The sequence below is a fragment of the Phalacrocorax aristotelis genome, chromosome 1, assembly GCF_949628215.1.
Source record: "Phalacrocorax aristotelis chromosome 1, bGulAri2.1, whole genome shotgun sequence".
In the NCBI taxonomy this organism is placed as follows: Eukaryota; Metazoa; Chordata; class Aves; order Suliformes; family Phalacrocoracidae; genus Phalacrocorax; species Phalacrocorax aristotelis.
In genome coordinates, this window is record NC_134276.1 from 14,706,575 (window position 1) to 14,724,817 (window position 18,243).

Sequence of the window (18,243 nt, forward strand, 5' to 3'; positions counted from 1 at the left end):
ACAAACAAAAAGTTTAAAAGCCTTTGTCTTTTGTTTTTTCCTAGATTATTTAAGTAAAGGTAATGAACATTTATTGAGTGTAAAATTTAACATTACACAGTGTTGTTTCCATAATTCTCTTATTTTTTCTTTCAGAGATCATCTATAGCTGGGTATTTAATGAATTCCCATCTTTTGTGGCAGAAGATAGCAGACGTTTCATCTCTCAGGAGACAGGCAATCTCTACATCTCCAAGGTGCAAACATCCGATGTTGGCAGCTATATATGCCTGGTAAAAAACACAGTGACAAATGCCAGAGTTTTGAGTCCTCCTACACCTCTGACACTGAGAAATGATGGTAAGAAAGACATTATTTCTGGGTACCACATGGAAGCAAAAATACTAAGCCAAAAATACTCTAGTTAATTTAAGAATGATGATTCTTTTTTTCAGTATATTCATGCATTTACTGCAGCAGTCAGCAAAGGAAAGGTGTTCAAGGAAACAGTTTCTTTTAGAACTTCTAACAGTTGTGAGAATATTTAGACCTCTGAAGGCTGAGGTACAGTCTAACACCTCTTGATGTATTTTGTTTAGAACAGTTACTCTTTCTTGCTATTCGGTGCTCTATCACTGACAGAAAAAAAGCAAATCTCTTTTTTCAGTAATATCTGTTTCTTTAGGGCTCAGTTTAGTTGCCTCAATGCAAGTGACCATTGCCACACTGAGAAACCCTCAGGCATCTGAGACATCCACAGGGGACTGGCAAATATCACATAGGACATACAGACCAGCAGCAGGATGCCAGCAGATATACATGCATGCATCTCAGATAACACAAGGCACACATGATTAGACAACTGAACAGATGCTGTATTTCTTAAAACTTTAGTTTTTGCTGTACTAAAGACTTGTTACACTTCCAGGCTCCAATTCAATACACTGGTTAAGCACCACCAAGAACACTACAATAGATTTGATTACAATGATAGGTGGTTACCCAGGTAGTTTTGAATTTCATCGAGGCATAGAACTGCAGTATTTGTTAATGTAAATAAGTACCTAAATCTTATTATCAAAAAATGGCTTAAGATTTTTTCCCAAAACTTGACAGAAACACCCTCCAATAATATTTATTATGGAGCAGTATGACATTGCAATATAAATGATATGCAACTCTGATTCTGTTGGAATATCTGCCTATAGAGGCAACTGTATTATTTGTTCTTTTGCAGGAGAGAAATTAATATTTATTACATTATATTTGGTTTCTTGTTTTGTTTTCTGCCAAAATAATGTTATTTTTGAGAATAATAATTAATGATTCCAAAAGTGCCTGTATAGATAGGCACTAAAAAGATAGAATTTTATGGTATTTATTATTAATATCTTGCTCTATTGTTTCTTTATGACATTTCTCCATGCTTTTACTGGGTTCCAGTTTTGTACAGAAATTCAATAGATTAGTCATATCGCACTAACAGTACATAGACATACAACACAGTATAAGAAATGGAGACAATAAGTAAGGATAAATACAGCAGCCTACATCACTGAGCTAAGAAACAAAACCTGTGAAGGAAAACTGTGCAGGGTAGTATACACCAGCCTCAAGCAAATTTGTGTTTCACAGCTGGCTGTCATACAACTGTGACAATCCAACCTTCTGAACTGTGCTGGAGTATTGGGGAGGCATTTGCACATAGATGAACTGCTCCTCAACAATGTCTCAATTCATTTTTTTACACATGCATGAGCTTCTACCAGGCTTCCATGCCTTAATTTTTATCTGTCGGGATTTCTGAAAAGCCCCTTTATTGTAATGGCGTTCTTTAGTATTTGTTAGTAAATTGCTTGCTTTCCTGTATGACCGAGCAAGTTTCTCAGTGAAGAGACTCAGACTTTCTACCTAACCTTGCATTCTACATAAACCTACCTTGAAAAAATATTCAGGAAAATCCTGGCTGCTAAAACATATTTATTATTTAGAACATCTGCCTTGTTCTACCTCCTCCACAGAATGCAGTAATATGGGTCTTTTAAAAACTATCTGAGATCACAAATAAAATATTCCATTAATGGTACTGTACTTTTATTTTTTGATAGAAATTGCTCTGTGTTATATTGCCTTGTCCATTGAAAAATATTAAAAAGTGATGACAGGATTTTAAAAATATATAAATTATACCCCAAAATATGCGGTAATATAGCTGCTGAAAAAGAGGTGTTTGTTAGAGTTAAAGGAAATTAGAGTAATTTGTGGAGAAAGAAACAGCTGAGGATTGACTCTAATAAGGAAGTGAGAAATTAAGAATGGCATTAGAACAAACATCCAAGTACCTGAAAATTTACTTGACACTATGTAGCTGAGTCTATGATTTTAAATATGGTTTTTAAGCTTTTTGATTATAAAATGAAATTAATCACTTTCAGTTTTTCAAATATTTGCTTGAGTTTAAAAATCATGCAGCTTTTTGACTTCTAATGCTTGGCATCACAACTGACATACTACTCAGTGAGCACGTTTTTCAGAAACCACAGGAAGAGCTTGTGTGTTTAAACAGCTCTTATAAATGACACTATATAAATAAAACAATTTATATAGTCTGTAATATCTGGACATAGGTATCACTAACTCAGAAATATTCCTTTATATATTTATCATTATTCTTGCATTTTGGTTTATAAACAGGACCTATACTGAGGGAACTGGACAGCTTGTGACGAAAAATACTCCTATGACAACATTGGTCTCTATTTATCTATGAGGAAGAAACAGAATAATATTAAGGCTTTCTGTCAAACTCTGCAAGAATGTGGAAACTTCCTGGGCTTTTATTAATCTTTTATTTCTTTCATGATGTGTCTCAAAGGGGAATTTAGCTCCTTGATATGAAGCAAATTAAATAAAACCATCAAGAAATCCTTCAATGGATTCTGGATAAAATGAATACCTCATTTGTTCAGATGTCCTTGACAATCAGTCATTTCATACAATTCAATTTCACTTCAAGCTGGGTTATAAAAACACTCTAAAATTCTATCTGAGGAGATAAAAAGTTTTAGCAGGAAAAAAAAACCCACATCATTTCATTAACTGCCTTTATAATAGAAACTTTGAGGAATTATCTAATAACTGTTTACAAATAATAAACAGCATTGTTAAAATGGATCTTTGCAGGCTTGGATGCTGATTGGGAGCAGTAAATTATCTTGACTAATAAAAACAACAGAAAGTCTCTTCAAATTTAGGAAATAGAATCCTAGGGACTATAAAACATTTGACGCTTGGTAGCGTAAGGCACTTATTTCAAGTCCACACATTTTCATTACAGTTTTTCTTCCTTTTTTTATCTTTCTATATTTCTCTTGAAAATATGTTAACTTTAACATTATTACTGTACAGGAGATAATTAAGTAATTCTTCATTTTATGTCTGTGTAGATACTGCCTAGTGGCTTTGCTATGGTAAAATTTCCAGGAAAAAAGAGAACATGTACAATTTCAGTCATCAAAGGATACTTTCTACTGTGTTCCATTAGGGCAAATTAGTTTATACCTCAACAGAGGTCAGTGCGTCTGACCACACATATTCTCATATAACTGAATGCAGACCTTGACCTTCAATTTTTTTCCCCTGTCATCATAGTTCTGTGACATAAACTTCTGTGTCCTAATTCTATTGATTAATTCTATGTGATTAATAGCTTCACATAATAATGGAACATATATTTATCAAGGTATTAAGGATGTTAATTTCTACTTTTCATTATGGCATTTGTTCTGCACATGCTTATTCAGTTTGAACTCCGGGATATGTTGTTTGAACATCACTGGGTTATCTAAGGATCTCTTTCCCAACATTAAAAAAACCTTGAAAAAAGTAATAATAATTTCCCCAATGGTGGAAATTAAAAAATAAAAAGGGCCAGTATAGGATGTTAAGGTAATAAATAATTCATAAAAGTAAAGATAGAGCAAAATCAAGTTTCACAGACATAGACTATTTTCATCCCTGAAGAAAGCTCATAGTTGTTAATTAATTTATAATTAGCATTGAAGAGATTTGCTTAAAGATGAAGCGGAATGTTTATGATCTTTCAGTTTTCCCTTTCCAGAAATGCACGGAATTATTTTTTTTTCCTACTTGTGTTACTAGTTTTGTCTTCTAATGTGTTTATTCATATGGAGTTGAAGTCTAGAAGACACAAAGCATACCTGGATTGTAATGAGAGTTGAAAATAATAGTCTGTGACTTAATCCTGCCAGGTTTTCTGGAGTTTCTGGCCTTGTAGGCTGTCTCTTTTGTGTGGGTTATATTGCAAGATCATTAACTTACATTTTGAAGTGTCCAGTCACATTTCATATATGAATTGTGCAAGTCCATAAAAACTATGCAAGACTGGGTGGAAACTGTGGGAACTCCTCCTAATGCTCCAGGACAGATCTCAAACCTGAAATAATCCTAATTTGATTTTTTTTCCAAGCATAGTCAAGCTGTCTGGGCAAAATCAGGTTTGATTTCTAGCGGTATAAAAACACTGATGGCACTGACAGAGACATAAAAGTATGTGAGGTCTGCTCCAGGGTAAGGCTGATAAAATGGCAATGTCCCCAGACAGTCATTACTTTTGTAGTATGTATGTTGTTTCTCTCCTAAAGCTGTAGTGAGATATTTTAATGATGGGTTATTATGAAACTGAAAATAAGAGACTTCCCACAATTTCTGCTTTCCTTTAATAAAAATACAACCTTCATGGGTTACAGGTATTTTGAAGAAACAATTTTTGTCTGTTTCATTCTGGCTTTTGTGCCTAGATCTCACTGTAAGGATAAAAATCAGTATTAAAGAAACCCAGTATAATCTTATTTTAATTAATAAGGAAGACAGGGACAAATATATATAATAGGAGGGGGGGCATTGGTTTTGCACAGGTTGTTATTTTTTTAAAATAGTAGTGTTTCCTTCCATTTAGAAAATCTGTTACAGTAAGCACCAGTGGTCCTTCCATTTAAAATTCTCAGTGAAAATCTGTAGGTAAGCAGGAAGTTTTATGGAGGGCTCCTATACAATAACCGTTTACAGAGTGTTTTATAGGCATTGTAGCATGGTTCAAGTGCACTATCAAACAGCACACAAAAGTTCAAAGACACTATTCCTAGAAGATTTAGCCCCCAAAAATATAGAGAAAACATCCAGGGATGGTCTTTTGGCAATATAAAAGGGCTGATCCCAGGGGAGTATTTCAGGAGGAGAACTGGGAAAGGTTTGGAGAAGGTTAAGTTTCAGCATTCAGTGTAGAACAGGAACTCTTACACTGTGAAACAGTTTGTTTTGATAACCTCTTTATGGGAATTTTAACTGTGAAATTTTCCTACTAGTTTATTGAAACACTATCTGCTGGAAATGAAGTTGTTGCTTTTTTTAATTAGCTAAAGTAATTTAAGATTCTGGACGTCACATATACTGCACTAAGGTTTTCTTGTTTTGCTTCTCCTTTTGATGATTTATGAAACTATTACACACAGGAAAGAGTTAACTGACCTGTATATGGAGTATACAAAGCATAAAATGAATGCACTGGAGAAAAATGTTCCTGTAAATTCAACTCAGGATTAGGAATGCTGTTGCATCAAACTGTAGCTATTAACATTTCAAAAGGTGTGTTGGTAATATTTTGATTAATAGTGACTAAATTAAAATGTGTGCAAATTGATAATGAAAATAACCTTTATAGTTGAGAATGGTTTCAGATTATTAAGAATGGTCATACCTAATGTTATGTTTCTTACAGTCTCAGGATCCTAAATACAAATTCACAAGTGACTGCTTGCTTTGCAATCACTGAATATGTCATAATGTTCAAATAAGAATGACTTTTCTGTTTGGTGTTCTCAAGAAAGTGAAATAATTTGGTTGTGAACAGTAGGAATTTTGCTTGAGGTTAGGACTGCAGTAAGTTTATAACAAGGATAGTTTGTTGCTCTTGAGCCTAAAACAATGAGTATTTCAATAGCTGTTGCTAATGGACAAGAAATATTAGAATTAGTTTGATCGTTCTTGTTGAGGAAATAATAGGTACTTGTATTTTCATCGTTATATGAGGAGTCTCAACTGAAAAACTTCCCATTTAGGAAGCTCTTTCCAGTTAATTAAATAACAATTAATATTAGAGCAACACTACTTTGTGTCCTAATTGATCAGAACAAAATGAGAAATCCTCGTCTGGACACTGCAATAATTTTGACACTTTTGGTACCTAACTGGAAAGGGGATATTTTGGTCTTATCCTGTAAAAAAACAGTGCATGTTGCAAGAAAAATGGAGCTTAAGGTCATATTTGAAGTACAAACGATTATGTCATTTACTATAGGAGAAATGAGGTTCTTTGAGAACTGTGAACATGCAATCAGGAAGATAATTAGAAACCCTATGGAAATTAGATCCTCTTCCTAATCATTTAGATTAAATAATATTTTCCAGGTTTCTGAATAGCTTTTGTGAGGCTGACCTGGATGAACAGAAGGTAATTGGAAAGTACGAAAAATAAACATTGGCCAGTGATGTCTAAAAGAAATCTGCCATAGATTTCTTTTGCCAAGTTCAGCACAATCCTCTCCCCATGTCAAAACAAAATGGAACAAAAAAAAAGAAATTACAGTTCTTTTCGCTTTTTTGTTGACTCATATTCTTAGGGTTTGGCCCCGGTTCCCTTTACTTCAGTCATAACACACCCACTTATAATTGAAAACAAAATGGTTTTAGTTGTATTTGCTGTTTAAGAGAGGTAGAAAGCTCTTGTGCATGTATGACACATACATAACATTTATCATTTATAAATAAGTTTTAAAATATTTCAAGATAGGAATACTATTTCTAGAAAGGGCTTTCTAGACAGAGTTCAGAGAGTAACTCCTGGACTAGTGAAATGAAGTATAATATAAAGATGGATTTTAAAATAGGAAGAGAAATTTTTGTTTAAGCTTTAGTTAAACATTTTGTTTTCGTTAAATGTTACCTCCTTCTACAGCTAACCTCCATAATTAGAAATACATTAACATCTTATCCCTTAGTTCTAAACTAAAGAAGAGTTTGTTCCCTTCTTGTGTTGTATTCATTAATTTTTTTTTTCCCAGAAGCTGAATTACTAAATTTTCTTTTATATTAAGGTAGATTCTAGAAAAGACTTCTTTCCATCCAGTGATATGTGATAGGATTTGCTTGTTAAGTAACATGTGAATATATTGTTGGCACTTTATTGTTCAGTGCATTGAAGAATGCAATTTCACATAAGCATTACAGCTTCTTGAAAGATAAATTTATAGATGAAAACTTGGCTGAGAGATCTCAAAGTGGACAAATACCGTGGACAGTTATCATAAAACAACCATTCACACAGTAAATTTTTAGAGACTTACAGCAGGTGCTAGTCCTTCCATTTAGAATAAGATTAATGGCAGGTAAGTCAATAAATTCTTCCCAACGTATTGAAAATTTCTGCTGCAGTCAGGATGCAATGGTGGGTATCATTATATCTGAATTAATTCTGTTTGTGCTGTGAATTTACTGTCACTGCAGATATGTGTATTCTGAGCTTTCTCTTCCCAATAAATATCTGGGGACATTTAGTAGTGCAGGTCTTCAGGGAAAATGCTAAATATTAATTTGTCACAAAAAGACCCACATAATAGACAACCTTAGTTTTCATCACTGATTATTTATACTATACATTGAATTAGACATTAATATTCCTGTCATAGTTTCTTGCTCAAAATTTTCTTAAGTTTGGATAAATATTCACACAATAGATCATAATTACAATGTGATAGGAAACTCAATTTCACAGAATCACAGAAACACAGAATCACAGGTTGGAAGGGACCTCAGGGATCATCTAGTCCAACCTTTCTAGGAAAAGCAGAGTCTAAACAAGATGGCCCAGCACCCTGTCCAGACAACTCTTGAAGGTGTCCAACGTGGCCGAGTCAACCACTTCCCTGGGGAGATTATTCCAATGGGTGACTCTTCCCGCTGTGAAAAATTTCCCTCTGGTGTCCAATCAGAATGTCCCCAAGAGCAACCTGTGTCCATTCCCCCTTGTCCTCTCCATGTGACTCCATGTAAAAAGGGAGCCTCCATCTTCTTTGTAACTACCCCTTAAGGACTGGTACATGGTGATGAGATCCCCTCTGAGCCTCCTTTTCTCAAGGTTGAACAAACCCTATTCTCCCAGCCTATCCTCATATGGCAGCTTCCCAGTCCTCTGATCATCTTGGTGGCCCTTCTCTGGACCCCTTCCAGCCTGTCCACATCCTTTTTGTATAGAGGGGACCAGAACTGTACACAGAACTCCACGTGTGGACTGACAAGCGCTGAGTAGAGGGGGATAATGACTTCTTTCTCTCTGCTGGCAATGCCCTTTTTGATGCAACCCAGCATCCTGTTGGCCTTCTTGGCTGCAGCAGCACCCTGTTCGCTCATACTCAGCTTCCTGTCCACCAGCACCCCCAGGTCTCTTTCCACAGAGCTGCTCTCCAGCCAGGTGGATCCCAGTCTCTGCTGCACTCTTGGATTATGTTTTCCCAGGTGCATGACCTTACACTTCTAGTTGTTGAACTTCATAAGGTTCTTGTTGGCCCACTCTTCCAGCCTATCCAGATCTCCCTGCAGAGCAGCTCTCCCTTCTGGAGTGTCTACTTCCCCACTCAACTTGGTGTCATCAGCAAACTTCATCAGGCTACACTTGATGCCATTATCCAGATCACTTATAAAGTTATTGAATAACATTGGGCCCAATATCGATCCCTGGGGGACCCCACTAGTGACAGGTTGCCAGTTTGAGAGAGAGCTATTTACCACCACTCTTTGGGTGCGGCCTGTCAGCCAGTTCCCCACCCACCGCACAGACCAATTGTCTAGGCCATAACACATCAACTTCTCCAGGAGGAGGCTGTGGGGGACTGTATCAAAGGCCTTGGAGAAGTCCGGGTAGACAATGTCCACTGCCTGCCCCATGTCTACCAGGCAAGTCACTTTGTCATAGAAGGCCATCAGGTTTGTCAAGCACGATCTGCCTTTAGTGAAGCCATGTTGGCTTTTCCCAATCACGTGCTTCAATTGACTTGTGATGGCCCCCAGGAGGATTCGTTCCATAACTTTCCCAGGGACTGAAGTAAGGCTGATGGGCCTATAGTTACCCAGATCCTCCCTTGAGCCTTTCTTGTAGACAGGGGTAACATTTGCCTTCCTCCAGTCCTCTGGGACATCCCCCATTCTCCATGACCTCTTGAAGATTATGGAGAGTGGCCTTGCGATGATGTCAGCAAGCTCTCTCAGCACCCTTGGGTGGATGGCGTCAGGGTCCATTGATTTGTAGGGGTCAAGCTCCTATAGTAATTCATGTACCAACTCTTCCTTCACTGATGGTGGGTCGGTGTTTGGTTCAATTGGAAATTTTGTTCCCAAACCCTGGACCCTACAGTGCTTTCTGATCTTTAAGATTATTAGAAAATACTTGTGCAGCAGGACATGTTCATCACTCCTCAGGAGGTTTTCCAGAATTGAGAGGAACATCCAAACCAATAAGAATTCCCCATAATTTTGTGATTAGAACATTATCCAGGCTGTAAGCGAAATGGATTAACATTCCTACACCGTCTGATTATGATCAGGGACTTCACCCAAAGCTCTCAGGCAAACACTCTTAATCACTGAACTATGGAGGTTGTATCTTTTGCTAATAAAATGACGGCAAGCATAAATCTGTGCCTAATGTTTCTCTGATGATGTTTGCCAGGAATCTTACTTTTTTTTCTAGCTACTCTCTTAAAAGCTTATCAGCCACTTATTCAAGTATTTCCTGTAACTGTTCAATTCAAAATTAGTTTCTGAAGTAAGTTGAAGAGCTGTTTCTTAAACAGTTTGAAACAAACACAAATCATTTTAGCTGGACAGGTTTAAGGAACCATCATGGAAGCTTATGTTCTAGAAGATTCAGGAGGGTAAATAATATTTGGAAGACTAGTGGAACAGAAGCACTAGCCTCTACACAGCTGGAGTAAGATGATGTGTCCTGATTTCTCAGCAGTCTGGTTTTTTTCCCCCCATGGAGGCAAAAAGCCTCCTTGTGTGGATACAGTCATAGACTCACATGTTTTCTACACTCTTCATTTGAGGTTGTAAAAGTCATGGAGTTGCAGGCTAAAGGAAGAGGTAGAGCAGTTCTTTTCAAAGTGATAATGACTGATATCCTGTCTGTCGCTCTTTCACTTGTGTTTAGCTGAAAGGACTGACAATCAGAAACTGACCTTGCTACTTTATTCCATTCTCCATTTCCATTAAATGGCCCACAGGGGATAATGTAAACAGTTTTAGCTGTAGTAGTATCTGTAAATGTTTGAAATTCTATTACATCTATTCCTGTGGTATGTAAGCACCACACAATCAGTCTTTATCACAGTACTGTGATTTAGTGGATTGTGTCATCTCTATTTTTTGATGGAAAACTAAACTGCATACGATAGAGTAGCTAAGGGTTCACAGGACACTTTGCTTAGTGGAGATTTGAACTCAAGTAATGGATTTGCAGCCAAGTCAGAAGAATATATGGTTAAATTAAACAGCTTATTAAAATTAAACCTGATTTTATGAAGATTTTTCCTTACCTGAGTTGGAGAATGTGTCATAATTGCTCTGTGATAATTACATTGGTGTAAAAAATATCTGAAGGAGGGAATAGGGAAATAATCTCTTCTATAAATATTGAGTTCCATTTCTGCCCATGTGTCTAACAAGCCATTAATTCTAACATGGTCAAGCTGTGCTTAGTCCCGGGACATGTTCCGTCATTTGAATCAGTGCCTTCTCCAGTAATTAGAGATATAACAGAAGGCTTTACTAGTGTTTCATCTCAATTCAACTTCACCCAGCCAGGGAAGACCCTGCCTGGACAGAAATGTGGAGAGCTCTCCTTTTCATACACACTGAAAGGGCAGAGACCCAGAGACTGGGAAATGTAAGGTGAGATGACTTGTTTCAGAGTAAAGATTTACTTAAACAGTAAAGGAGTAAGATTTACTTAAACAAACAGGAAAGTTTGGTTTTTAACCCCTTTTTTAATCCTAGATCAAATTTCAAGTTCTGCTAAATTAGATTTATTTTGAAGCAGTGTGTTTCATACCAATCACAAATTTAGCACTTTCATACTCAGATCTGAACTCAACTGAAAGACATAACTTGTGAAGTAGGGAGTGTAGTAAACTAAAAATTAGCCGAAGAAAAACTGAATCATGAGCGTCATGTCCAGGAAAGTAAAAGATTGTCGAGAAGGAGGTATTTTCATGGGAAGGCAGAGCATGGGAGCATTGAGAATGGTCCCATTCCTCTCTAGTGCTCACACCACGTGTGTGCTGTGATTTGTTAGCTGCTTGAAAAGCATATATTATAGTTTTATTCTCTGATGATCAATTTCATTTATTGTTATATTTCATGTTTGATACCTGGAAATAAAAAATGACTAAGACAATTTTTATGGCCTTAACAAAACCTGTGAAAGAGAGTCATGTATATAAGTCTGAGAGAGATTGATTCTAATGCGCATAACTCAAGGCCTCAATATTTCTTAAAAGTTCAGGTTCCTTTTAAGAGCTGATACAAATGAACAAAAATCTTGATGAAAATGCAGACGGTGGTTGTTATACCATTACTGACTCATAGTGACCAAAACAGAAACTGGGAAAGATAAAGAGCCTGGAGGTACAACAGCCATAGCAAAGCAATTATAGTATAATGTGGGAAGGTAAGGCCTTGACAATTCCCTTGATGTCTATGTAACTGTAATAGCCTCCTTGGTCTAGAATATCATAAATAATAAGGATGAAAAATATTCTTTTGTAGTAATAGACTTTTGTTTCCTAATTTTCATAGGGACACCGAGCAATTGCTCAGTAATTTTTCTATATTTTCCTACCAGTCTCTGCAGGCATGTTGCTTGCTAGTGTAACAATAGCCTAGAAGAACAGGATGTGGTACAAAGCGTTAGTAGATCGGCATTTCAATAGAAATATGAAATGATGGCATGACTCACAAAGAGCATTCACTACTTGTACAGATTGCATCTTCAATAGGAATTAATGTAAGTTCAAAGCATAAGATCTGAAGGATAAGATTGTCCCTCAGATTTGTTCAAAAGTACTGTTTTAGTACTTTAATACTGTAGTATTTGCTAATACTAAAAACTGAAACACTTTAGTAGTTTAAAGGTAGGAATAATCTAATTCTATTTTAAGTTGCATTTTTTTCAGGGCTAAAAAAGGTAAATGTTAAATAGTTTATAAAATTCAACACAATGATTTTCAGGAGCAAAGTCTTATACAAAAGCAAAAAAAAAACTTTTTAAAATTCCTTGATCCACAAAACCTGCCAGCAAGTATGCACAGTCAACAGATGCCAAAGATTTAAAAGGAACACCTCAGGAGTATAAGGCTGCATCATAAAACCTAAATGAACTATTTTCAGTAGTGTTCAGTACAAGGGAACTTAGGGAGGATCCCCTAGCAAGACTGAAGCAAGACTTCGTAATTGAAGTTTCAGTAGAAGAAATATTGACATTACAAATACTAACAAATCCCCAAGGCCAAACTCATATACAGAAGGAAGCAGGATGTACCATTTTCCTTTGCCAGGCTTTAGGCCTAGAAGGAGTGTAGGTAGAAAAGTTGTGGTTTTTTTAAAAAACAAAAGTGACTCCTAGAAACATCTGAGGAACTACAGACCAGTAAGTCTGACTTCTGTGTCAAGTGTTTGACAGAAAATACATGGAAAAGTACAGTTAGTAGTATTGTATTTATCACATTACTGTACAGTAATCTTACCACAGTCATATACCATGAACACAGCTTTTAAAGAGGGAAGTCATGCTTCAATCTGTATATAACTTTCCTGAAGGGTCTGAAAGCATATGAATAGGAATAGTCAGGGTGTACTGTCATTTGAGATAGCTCTTGACAGGGTTACTCATCGTAGGCTGTCAAAGAAATGAAATTCTCAGAGGAATTGAAGGAAAGCCCTATTTTGAATTAATAACAGGTTAAAAAACTCCACCTGTTGTAGAAGTATCTGATCAGTTTGGTGAACTAAGAGATTGCCACAGAAGCCACAGAATACTTTTCTGGGATGTCATCATTCAACACATAAACCATCTGGAAAGGAAATTAACACGGAGGTAGAAAAGTTGTTGATATAAAATTATTCAGGAAAGTTAAAATTAAACCTCACCGTGAAGAGCTGCAAAAGGATATTGTGATAATAGAGTGGATAGGTGATATATAGTGTGACCCAGTACAAATTTTTATAATAACTAAACCTTAAAATAAAATACTTTTTTTGATATTATCAGTAAAGAAATTAGGATGCCATTGTGGATGAACATCAGCTCAAGTGCAAAAAGGCAAATGGAACTAAATCATGATGAAAGCAATAAGGAATACACAAAAATGATAACAACAAAGGAAAAAAACCTGTCATATAAAGAGCTACAGCTTCAATATTGCTGTGTGGTTCTCATCCTCACATCTCAAAATGATAGAATGGAATCTGAAATGGTGCAATATGGGCACTAGGAATGAATAAAAGTTTATTAAATATTCACTGTAAGGAAGGATTAATGGTCTAGGATTTTTCAGTCTGTAAAAGACAGCTAAAAGGGGATATGACAGATACAAATTTATGAATTACTTGACTGAGGTGAATCAGAAACTAGTATCTGTAATCAGAAAAAAAGCCAGAAAACTGTAAAAGAAGTCACAAAGAGTATATTTAAATTATGAAATTTGTTGTCATAGTACAAGCCAGTAGGAATATATTTTTTTATGACAGATTAGACTAGGACTGACTTCAGACTAGGCTGGGGAAAATTTTAATTGACTACAATTTGGTTGATACCCTGACTTTATTTTAATATCCTGGACACAAAGGTTAATCTCATTTTTTGTACAAAAGAATACCTTTTAAGCTTTAATGACAGAACTAGTTCAGAATTTGCCTTTTCGTACAAGGGGTAGTATTTCTCAATGCCAAAACATTGATTTAGTCATATTTTTGAGGAAAAATAGATCACTGTTGCTAGTACATGTAATACTTGCATTATTATAGTTTTTAAAAAGAAATCTACTGCTACTTATAAAGCTACATTATTTATGGAATTACATTGTTTGAATTAAAGGCTTTTTATGCTTTCTACTTCTGTTATTTGATCCACATATCAGACACATTTAGATTTCCTAATTAAACTTAAGGCCTTAAAGACATGTTTAAATGCATATACATTTAGACTTCCTCCCAGAACCAACTGCAGGGACCTGTGGGACAACAGGAGGAAAAGAGCACAGTCCCAGTGGAAACTCCTGAGTCCCATGAGGAACATCTGAAGGGCTAGAACTATATGTGTTACCATTTCAGCCTTATATATTATTTTTTGCTCTGTTAGGTTGTGGGTTGCTTTTCCATCTTCTCTGCCAGCTGGTCTTCTCTCAGCTGCAAATTTCATATTCCCCTACTTCCATGCTCATTTCTTTTCTCTCTCTTGCATGAGTTATCTCTTTTCTCTCCTTTCATTTCCTCTCTTGTTCCTATTTGCTTGCTTTAGAATTCTTTGGAGACTCTTGACTGATTTTTTTCCATGTAGACTAGACTTGCCTTTTTGCTACTCTGTCCCCAAGTCAGATTTCATCCAGTTTTCCTCATCTAAAAATCTGAACAATTCTTAGTTTGTTTAACATAGCTTTTAGTTCCTGAGTATCACTTACCCCAGTAGCCCATCTTCTGTCTAACCCAACACAGCTACTAGAGTCATTATCTCCTCCTGCCATTCTGAGTATGACATTTCCTCCAGGTTGCATCTCTCACCTCGCCTTATAAATCCTGTCTCCCATTCCTGCTCATTTTTAATTTCCTAAACTCTTGTGATTCCCCAAAGCTGTCAGTCACTGCACAGCAAATTCCAGACAACTCTATTGATTTCAGTGTTTATATTTTTCACATTCCTGAATGTTTTTCTAGTTGCATCTTACAGTACTAAGTGTGTTGTCCTGATAAAATTAATCATCTCCCAAAATAAAAGGGTCACTGAAAATTTAATAACTGAACTCTGTATGTGTCTGCATATCTCTGTTTTTATCTGTGTACACAAATGCATCATTTGAGTTTTTCTTTCTGAGCTTAGAAGGCCCTCAGTCACATACAGCATAATATGTTGATATGTTGATTTGTCACAATTGTCACTGCACTGGTAAACAAAGATTTGGTCTATGAAAATTCTCACCCTTTTGAATTTGATTGCCTGCTTTAATCTTTCAAAATGTAAATATTAACCCATGTTTGAGAAAAATAAATTATTTTTCTCAAGCTCACTGTGTTGTTACTGGTAACCCTGAAGAGCATTTTAGAATATGTACTGGACCTGAGCAGAGCATATCAGATCAAACAAGGCTATTTCCATCAATTTCTAGATTTACTGCTGGGCGGCTTCAAAAAGCAAGCAGCAGGGTTTTTCTGTGATAATCTTAACAAATGGAAAATAGATATTTCATATTATAAACATTCCTTATTTTACAGGTGTGATGGGGGAATATGAACCAAAAATTGAAGTCCATTTTCCTTATACAGTTACAGCTGCAAGGGGAACTACTGTTAAGATGGAGTGTTTTGCTCTCGGCAAGTAAGTACAGATTCTTCATAATTAGACATCATTGTTTATTAAGATGTGACATGCCTAATTTGTGGTTTCATTATTTTGCTGGATTTCGTTTTCACAGACAGTCCTTACTGCACACTCAAAGTAACCAATTGACTGAGTAGCCAATTATGAATTCCCTGCCCAGCCATTTCTGTGAACAGTAATTCGTTCAAGTTAAAAGACTCTCTGTCAAAATTAAAAGTAAGATTCTTGTAAACAAAAAGAGGGAAGTTTTTTTATGGAAAATTTTACCAGACTCACCCATTTATTCACTGTGATACTATAAATCAGTAAATTAGAGTTTATTCTGCCAAAATAGTATAGTTGGAGAATAAACAAGATTAGTAGCTCTCTTTTCCCCAACTGCATAGTTTATATATGAAGCTAAAAGCACAATGTTTTAAATGGCCTAACACACTTTGCGGCAGTGCCAATTCTCTAGTTTCTACCTGACCTAACAGCACTACTAGGGGACAGGTGTTCAGTATTCATGTTTTAATATGTTTATTGTTAAATAAGTTTAGGGAGAGAAATGTTTTAGAAACACCTCTTCGTTATTCCATACAAATTAAATAAGAAGTGAAATTACTTCTAGACACTATTCAGATTACAGAATATAGGATAAAATTAATAACATTTCAATTTTATTACGGCAATTAGTATTATTATTATTGCCAAGAATAAGGGTGGCAAGGGTAGTATACAGTCAGACAGAACTAAGAAGCAATTCCAGTGATTCAAACAAGTTTTTCTTTCTTTTGTACATGTACGTAGCTAAAAATAGGTGTTCCATAAGTGATGTTTCACTAGAGACATATAAAAATATATATGTGTGTGTTGAAAGAAACCTCATTGTATTGAATTCTTTTAAGTTCCTTTCTATAGTGCTGTTCCTTCTGGACATCTCTCCCACACCCTCCAAAGTCATGCTGCTCAATATCATATATCCTGCTTGGTTTTCCAGTTCATAGCTTGTCAAGGCACATACAGATTCCTTACAGCGTGGCTTTGATTAAGAAATAGTGGAAGGATTTTTCATTGTAACTCCTGTGGAGGAACTTCACAAATCAATTAGTCTGAGGAGTACGGTATCTTCCATACCAATTCCTCTTACTTATTTACTTAAGTAGGGACAAAACATAAGAGGAAAGGGGTTTCAAGACAATAGTCTATTTTCCTGAGGATCACCACTCCAGCTTGTTCAGCTGTTCTGGTTTTCCAGAACAACCTTTCAAAGCCTGTCTCTACTACCTGAGAGGGTAGTCATTTTGACCTTCATGTGTTACTGGTCACTGAATTTTTTTTGTTCAGATTTTCCTCTTAACAGTTCCTATGTACTGGATGGATGAGATATGTCTTAAACTTGCTTCTGTTCTTGTTTGTTTTTCCTGTTTGACCAAAAGCCAAATTCTCTCAGTGAACAGGTGATCAGAAAGTATTCATAAATAATTACAGAGAAATTCTGACAAAGTATTTTAATTATATCTATTTAGGCCCAGGAGAGACAGGATATTTCCAAACCAGCCCAAACAATATGTGGGAGACCATAGCCTTTATACAGGGAGCCATAAGACAGTGACAGAGGCTTTTGAAAATTCATTCCCAACATAAATGTAAGCAGTAGTTTAGAAAGAAAATGTGAAGGAACAACTTCTGTAGGGTAAAATACAAGTCTTATGTTTTATATAGTAAAGAGAAGGAAAGACGTACATGAGAGAGGACAGAAAAGCAATAAATGGAGATATTCTCTGAAATGCTGAAATATATGAAGAGCTTTTCCATAGAGGCTGATGGCTCCAGGCTTTCACCTGTCAGCAACACTAACCAATTTTCTGCAAGGTCAATAGCTGGCAACAAGGCCCTTTTAGACTCTTGGCTATGGCTGAAGCAGTAACCAATGTGTTAGTTTCCGCTTTCTTCATTTTGCTGGAATTAAATTGCAGTTGCTGACAGATTACAAGTAACTGTCACTTTCTGGTGAGGAAGAGGTATGCTACATGTTGTCCTTTGCAACCATCACTGACAGGCAAGAAACACAGCTATTGATACCTTTCATCATCAGCACCCTGAGATTTAGCAAACTCTCTCAAAAAGAGTCAGTAGCTACTCAAACAGCCACATAAGGAAGGTGAAGGCTGACAAGAAAAGCTTCAAATAATAGCTTATTTCCATGTTCATATTTGGTGTTAACCTTTAATAAACAAAAACACAAAACCACCTGAACCATCAAGGAATTTAAGGTTATCTAATAAGTTGACCCCATTTGCTGCTATTGTAACGGACAGCTATTTTTACCACGCACATTCCTTATCTTCTTTTTGCAGCCATTAATGCACAATCAAATCAGCTGAGTTGAAATTGCTTTCAACCTGATATGGTAATAATTACATGAATGACATTTCAAGCCTCATTTGAAACCTGGAGGTGGGAGGTAGAAATGCATCAGATTTCCTATTTATTTTAATAGTTTTCAATTTTTGTCCCCATCTCTTATTCCCAAGAGCTTGTAAGGATCTTTTCTTGTTACA

At 36.0% G+C, this 18,243-nt stretch overlaps 1 protein-coding gene across 2 annotated transcripts in view; it reads left to right on the forward strand.

Annotated features, from left to right (window-relative positions):
- CNTN5 (contactin 5) overlaps window positions 1-18,243 on the forward strand; it is a 673,925-nt gene that overhangs the window by 503,990 nt on the left and 151,692 nt on the right. For both annotated transcript variants that reach the window (XM_075081792.1, XM_075081802.1), the window contains 2 exons: window positions 136-339; window positions 15,595-15,697. In XM_075081792.1, the coding sequence (XP_074937893.1) occupies window positions 136-339; window positions 15,595-15,697 (307 nt within the window). The remainder of the gene's footprint in view (window positions 1-135; window positions 340-15,594; window positions 15,698-18,243) is intronic.